This window comes from Beta vulgaris, chromosome 8, assembly GCF_026745355.1.
Source record: "Beta vulgaris subsp. vulgaris cultivar EL10 chromosome 8, EL10.2, whole genome shotgun sequence".
In the NCBI taxonomy this organism is placed as follows: domain Eukaryota; kingdom Viridiplantae; phylum Streptophyta; class Magnoliopsida; order Caryophyllales; family Amaranthaceae; genus Beta; species Beta vulgaris.
The window spans coordinates 5166822-5174971 of NC_079209.1; the positions used below are offsets into that span (position 1 = coordinate 5166822).

The 8150-nt window shown below is 32.7% G+C and overlaps 1 protein-coding gene across 1 annotated transcript; it reads left to right on the forward strand.

The window, feature by feature from the left end:
* Window positions 1-1554: 1554 nt before the first annotated feature.
* Window positions 1555-3699, forward strand: LOC125492930 (uncharacterized). The gene is made up of 3 exons (XM_057391394.1): window positions 1555-1848; window positions 1941-2037; window positions 2129-3699. Exons 1-3 carry the CDS (start codon window positions 1555-1557, stop codon window positions 3697-3699), a joined length of 1962 nt encoding a protein of 653 aa, XP_057247377.1.
* The last annotated feature ends 4451 nt before the right edge of the window (window positions 3700-8150 follow it).

Genomic DNA, 8150 nt, shown 5'->3' on the forward strand with positions numbered 1-8150 from the left:
GGAAAAAGGAAGAATTATTATTAAAAATTTTAAGAAATTGTAATGATAGTCACCGAAATGTATTATGCAATAGCAAATTTCAATACAAAATGTAAATCTAATTTCTATTTTAGAAATTGACATATTATTCTTTAAATATGTTAATTTCAATAAAAAAAAAGTGATATAATTTTTGTCACACGGATACAAAAATTACAAAAAAAACGAAGAATTATTATTTTAAATTTAGATAAATTGTAATTATAGTCACCAAAACTTATTATGCAAAAGCAAATTTCATTTTACAATGTAAAATTTAATTTGAAATTTTGCAATTGAATTATCAGTCTTTAAATATGTTAATTTCAATGTAAAAGTGATGTAAATTTTTATTATCTGGTATTATAGCATCCTATATTATATAACAAAAAATTAAATATTGTAAGTATTCTAAATACATGGGTAAAGAATTTGCTACACCTCCATCTACATTTATAACTATAACAACCTATATGGTAGGCGGTAATAAATTGTGATAATAATGAACTTATAAATAATTATATAAATAAAATCTCGTACTAAAATATCCATAATAATGTTTCTCCATCCACAGCAGAAGTACCTCTTTGTCTTCACCACATCAATATTCAGAATTCCAAAGTGAACAAACTTCCATTGTACATACATATGCCAATCTAGATACCTCTAAATCAATAAGAATATATTATGTTTTTAGACTTAAATTATGGTTCAAAATATACAATACAAATAAAATTATCTAATTGACAAAATATATGAAATTGCAGATATTGAATACGAATCTACTAGCAACGAAAGATAATCCATTCGGTGATTCTATAGGTATGTTGTTTGCATAGAGTAATTTTTATTCATGTACTATATTATATATTTATTTTCTTTTCAACTTTGATAATTTGATAGGGATTTTCTAAATATTATATGTGCTTTTATTTTGTATCGTGTACTATGATTAGATTTTCAAAAGCACTAGGTATGAGTTATAAAGAAAACGAAGCGTCAACCTCGCGTGGCAAAAAAACTTCATCTAAAGTTCGTCCTGATACTTCAGGTTGTGATTTTTATTAATCAAACATATTTCCAAAATACATACTATATCATATTGTGTTAAATATTTTCATATTAAATGGTTTTCGTCTTATACAAGGTACTAAAAAAACACCACATGAACCTTATATCCTTCCAATTCCGTCCACATGTCAACATTGTGGTGCCAAGCTTCTCGAAGGAGAATCTACGAAATTCTGTTGCAACGAAGGAGATATTCGTCTAGCAAGTAATTTAATACAACCCGATCTTTATAGATTATTTTTATCAACAGATGATGATTCAAAAAACTTCAGGCAATATATAATGCTATATAGCAGTCTATTTTCATTTACATCTTTTGGAGTAAAAAAAGATAAAGAACTTGCCCGAAGAGATCATGGAATATACACTTTTAAAGTTCAAGGACAAGTGTATCATTATATTAACGACCTACTTCCGAATGAACAAGCTCCACGATATCTACAATTATATTTTTTCGACACCGAGATGGAAATGGAGTACCGGGTCCAAAGTTCTTCTAAATTGCTGCCAAGTGTTATTTCGACTTTGATGCGAGTAATGGAATCAAATCCGTATGCAAAGTTTTTCCATTCATTAAAAGACCAGCATATTATTGACATCAGTCGGATAGTGATTCGTTCAGACCCCAACCATGATCAGCGTACTCATAACGCCCCAGTTGCATCCCAAGTAGCCGCTATTTGGGTTGAAGATGGTGGTTCGTCACAACCACTGACTCATGATATTATCGTACGACCACATTCAGGTTCAAGTCAACGTGTATGTCACTATTATGGATGTTACGATCCTCTACAATACCCTGTTATATTCCCTTACGGTGAAACTGGTTGGCATCGAAATATATATCGTAGTTCCAGTGGTCGTCAACATCGACAGAGATTTCAACATTTCCTATCAATGAAGTCTTAGTCCAAACTATTGATGATTTAGTTGAAGCTGAAGAACAAGGTTTGTCCGCTAAAAATTATTTTAATTACGTTCTTATTATTAAAAAAATTATTATCATTCGATTGCTAAAACATTCTTTAAATCAATACAGTTGCTCAATCTTCTTCATCGAATAGAAAGGTTTCTTGTAGAGAATATTATTGCTATCAATTCCAAATCCGAATTGGACAAACGTCACTTTTGCTTCGTTGTGGACGACTTCTTCAACAATTTATTGTTGACATGTACATTAAAATTGAGATGACCCGTCTTGATTTTATAAGGTGCAATCAAGATACTATTCGTGCTGAACTCTATCAAGGAATAATTGATAGTTTACATCTTGGAGAAACCGAAGGGTCCAATATTGGACGCCCTTTTATTCTCCCTCCATCTTTCATAGGTGGTCCACGAGACATGCGTCGTAGATATCTTGATGCAATGGCTTTAGTGAGACGTTATGGAAAACCAGACTTCTTTATTACGATGACGTGCAATCCTCAGTGGCCAGAAATTAAAAGAGAATTGCTCCCCCATGAAGAAGTACAAAATAGACCAGATCTTATATCCCGAGTCTTCAGAGCGAAATTGACGAAGTTGAAAAAAGATATTGTTGAGGGAAAATTGTTTGGTAACGTTGCGACATTTGTATATGTAGTTGAATTTCAAAAACGAGGATTACCACATGCTCATTTTCTTATCATATTGGATTCGAAAAGTAAAATTCGAAGTATGGATCAATATGATGCTTATGTATGCGCTGAAATTCCTGATAGATCATTGAATCCTCATATTCATGAAGCTGTTTTGAAACATATGATGCATGGTCCTTGTGGCAGAGATAATCCGAAAAATGTTTGTATGAGAGATGATAGTTGCAAGAATAAGTATCCTCGTAACTTTGCGGAGATAACAACTAATCGTCGCAATTCCTTTCCTATTTATCGGCGTCGTGATGATGGCAGACAAGCTCGGATACGTGGAGTACTATTGGATAATCGATGGGTAATCCCTTATAATCCGTTTTTGTTAGCCAAATATGATCGCCATATAAATGTGGAAATTTGTTCGACAATAAAGGCTGTCAAGTATTTATATAAATATATTTATAAAGGACATGATCGTGTATTGTTTGCTGTTACCAATGCAACAAATACAAATCGTGCTGATGAAATTAGTGCATATCAATCTGCAAGATGGATATCACCTCCGGAAGCTGCTTGGCGGATTTTCAGATTTCTTCTCAATGATATATATCCAAACATCGTTGCCCTACAAATACATCTTCCAAGTATGCAAACCGTGACATACAGATCAGAAGAACGTCTGGAAGATATAGCTGAGAATAACAGTAGAAGAAGAACCATGTTGACTGCTTTCTTTGAAAGAAATCGAACGGATCGAAATTCTCGACTTCTACTATACGAACAATTTCCGGAGCATTATGTTTGGAATCCGAAGAAAAATGAGCGATTTTGGAGTCCTCGTCAAAGAGGGTTTGCCATAGGACGAGTAATATATGCGAATCCTGTCGAAGGAGAACGATACTATTTGCGCCTGTTACTCACTCACATCAGGGGGCCTCAATCATTTGAAGATTTGCTTATTGTTAATACAACCAAATGTTCAACATTTCGTGAAGCAGCATATCGACGCGACTTCTTGAAGCTGATGATTCCATAGAAAAATGTATGGAAGAAGCTACACATTTTCAAACACCATTTGTTCTACGCAGATTATTTGCCTTTACTTATATATTGTCAACCGAGAAGTCCGAGATCATTGTGGGATAAATTCTATTCCGCATTATCAGAAGACTACAGTTACTCTTTCCCGAAAAATGCACGAAAAGTACAACAAATGACACTTAAAAATATTTCTTACCTCATTGAATCAATGGGAAAAAGCTTTGATAGTTTTGACTTCGGAGGACTGAAAGTTGAAGAAAGCTATGAAGAAAAAAAGATGAAAGAAATTGAAGAAGAGCTTCGAATCCCAATCTCTGCTGAAGAGGTAAGTGCCGTTGATTTGCTTAACTACGAGCAAAAAATTGCATATGCTAGAATATATGATAGAGTTATTCACAATAAACCCGGAGCTTTCTTTGTTGATGGTCCTGGTGGGACTGGAAAGACATTCTTATACTCTACATTGCTTGCAAATTTAAGAGCACAAGGAATAATTGCTTTAGCTGTTGCTACATCCGGAATAGCAGCCTCAAATATTGCAGGTGGTAGAACAGCTAATTCTCGATTTAAAATTCCGTTAGATATTGATGAAAATCAGAACTCCCAAATTTCAAAACAAAGTTCACTTGCAGAGTTAATTCGTATGTCAAGATTAATTATTTGGGATGAAGCATCTATGGCAAGACGACAAACTATAGAATACCTTGAAAAACATTAAGAGATATATGTTCGAACGAATTGTTATTTGGTGGAAAAGTTGTTGTGTTCGGAGGTGATTTCAGGCAAGTATTACCGGTCATACCTAAAAGTACATTACAAGAAGCCATCAATGCAAGCTTTGTCATGTCTCCATTATGGACAATACTTGAGAAGATTCACCTAAAGCAAAATATGAGGGCAATTCATGATCCTGCTTTCAGTGAATTCCTTCTACAATTGGGTGAAGGAGCTCCACCTTATGAAAACGGAAGATATATACCACTGCCGAAGTCACTTGTGATACCTTATCACAATGAAACTCTCTCTGTTGATCAACTAATTGATGCAATATCCAGATATTGATTCCATGAACACACGTACATTATCTACGGCAGCAAAAGCTATTTTAACACCAACAAATGAAGACGCCGAAATTATTAATTCGAATTTAGTTCACATACAGGCACCAGGAGAAGCATACGAATACAGAAGTTTTGACGAAGCGATAGGAATTCAGCAAATGATTATCCAATTGAATTTCTAAACAGTCTGCTACCAAATGGCTTTCCACCCCACCATTTAGTTTTGAAAAAAAAACAGTCCTATTATACTTCTGCGTAACCTAGAACCAACATCGGGACTTTGCAACGGTACCAGGCTGCTCTATAAAGCTTTTTCACCTAATGTTATTGATGCCGAAATTATTGTAGGACATCACAAAGGCAAACGTGTTTTCATACCACGTATTCCATTACAACCATCCGCTGTGGATAAATATCCATTTCATTTCAGGAGAAAACAATTTCCCATCCGACTGAGTTTTGCTATGACAATAAATGAGGCTCAAGGTCAAACTCTTGACAAAGTTGGTATATATCTACCGCGGTCATTTTCTCTCATGGCCAACTTTATGTTGCTTTATCCCGTGCAAGAAAAAGCCATGACATTCGAGTTGTTATTAAACCCGATGAACGACATACAACTTGCGACACAGAAACACAAAATATTGTATGCTACGAAGTTTTACAACATGCTGGAATTATTTAAAGTGTTAGTGTCCTACTAAAGGTAAGTATTTTTAACAATTAAATATAGTTTTATATTTACAAAGCTTTTTCACTTGTTTATCATATTAAATTTTAAAAATAGTCTCCTATACCTATAAATTAAACTTAGTTAAATTCAATAGTACTATAAATATTTTGTAACATTGAGTGCACTACAGTTCATGTTTTTATATTTAAATTTTTGCGAATACTATGCATGCACAATATAAATATATATATATTTGTTTTCATGCAAGAACATCGTAACTATGGAAACAATAGCACTTGGTGATCTATCCGACGAAAGTCGTAATTTTACGACTACAATTGTCGTCCTCTGAAAGCAACCTCCAAAGACTTCTCGTTCAGGAACAGTAAAGATGCAAAATCTTATATTTGAATACGAGGTACATTTACATTATATTATTTTGTGTGCAATTATCCGAGATATACACACACTTTAAGGTAAGAAAATACTGAACTATGATTCTAAAGGTTGGCAAATATTTCTTATGAAAAGTATCTGAAAATATTTTCTAAATTAGCTAGCTTAATTAATCAGTTAAGTAACTGGCACCCATACTTGTTCCCCTCTTTAGTAGTGTTCTAAATATGTAATCAATTGGTTCAATATTTAAAACCCTATCTTTCACACTTAAGAGCAAAACAAATAATTCAACTAGAAACATCAAACACAAATATTACATGAATACCTAAGATGAATTCAGTAAAGAATCCTAAACTATCTTCATGCACTGCAATCCTTGAAGCTTCCCTTGAATCAACAATGAAGAGCTTTGCCTTTTCCCCCAACATCTTCGAGATGACCTTTTAGCTTCAAGTCTTGGAAAATCTATTTGTCACACAAAACACATCATAATATAGAAATATTCTTTTGATTGTTTCATTATACAATCAGGAACTGTTGGATACTCAGCTGCTTCTAAACATCCTAGAACCACCATTAATAATAATTGTTCCCTACAACTATTTGTCATCATTCAAAACTTAGGGGACTCAACAAATTCTTCCATAACATTGTAAATGTTAATTTTATATTTAGGATGTACAAATGAGAGCAACAATATTTGAACAAGATATTGATCTCTTCAGAGACACACTTCATGAAGGAAAAGAATATGATATAACAAATCCACTTGTCAGTCGAATGCCTGACTATCTCATCGGGAATAAGCAACAATATCAGATGACCATCAAATCAACAACAAAAGTAACCGAAACTCAATCATCCATACATGATCAAAGAAGTGAAACGTCCTACTGGGTATCACTTGATGTGGTAAACGATTATTTTGGAAAAAGCGATAGAATTGGTTAGTCATTAATTATATGTACTATTAATTTTATTCAAACTAATATTCGTTACTTATGGCTTCACCAATTTTTTGATATGTTGGCCAATCTTCTCAATTGTATTTGCAGATATTGTTGGTGTTGCTATCCATGTACATGAAATAAGAACAGTGACTTCTCAAACAACTGGAAGAACGTATGATATACGTGATATCCAGTTAACACTTTAACAGATACATCGTAAGTTTATAATTTCAACAATATCAATTATTCTGAAATGTTTCATTTAAATAACAATATATGTACATTATATATTATAACAGGTTAACACCAATAACATTATCAGTATGGAACACTCTTGCTACACATGAAGCTGAACAGATTGCTGAAATAATCGATTCACTTCCTATTATTCAAGTTACACGTGTTGTAGCAAAAAATTTCGATGGTATCCAATTTAAATTATATTAAAATTTAAGTACCACATTTACTTTTTATTATAATAACATTAGTGTTATCATTATGTTATTATTATTATTTTCAGCTATTTTAGTTAATATTTTTATTGTTGCTAAAACAACTATAAGTCTACTAATATGTTTTTATAGGAGCGAAATGGAACAGTTCACCTCTTTCGACTATTAAAATAAACACTGATTCACCAACAACATTTGCATTACATAACTGGTAAGTTAAATAAAAGAGTAATCGTAAACTAACTATTACCAACATTATCGAATATTACACATAATTTTATTGCAGGGTTGTCGAAAACACTGAAAAAATATACGAAATAAAAACATCGATTGCTAATCTGAGCAATGAAAACACAGAGCAAAATGGACACTCAGATGCTTTAATCAGTTTACTGCCAGAATAACAGGTTATATTGTAATTTAAATATAAATATATTTCTTATTTCTTTATTGTAGTTATATTTTTCTTAGTAACTTTTTTATTTGATTTAATTTTGTTAATGTCAGGCTGGAAAGAATGTGCGTATCAAAGGGAAAATTACAGAAATATCTAATAAGCATAGTCTAATATATGATTCTTGCAACGTATGCAACAAAAAATGTAACGCTAACATTGGAGAGGAATTTACCTGTTCAATTTCATCCACTCCACATGCTGCAACAGCTGAACCCAAGTAATTTTGCACACCGTTTTCCATTATTTTTCGAAATCATCTCCCATTACTTATCTGTTCTATTTCATTCACTGCAGATGTATCCTACATGTTGATGTTGAAGATTCCAGCGATAGGACACCTATGACACTCTTTGGTCATCATGCAGAGTTTGTTTTAGACAAAAAAAGCAAATGAGATATCTTTACTGTCGATGCAGGTACCTTAATAATCATTTCATATTACATAATATAAATA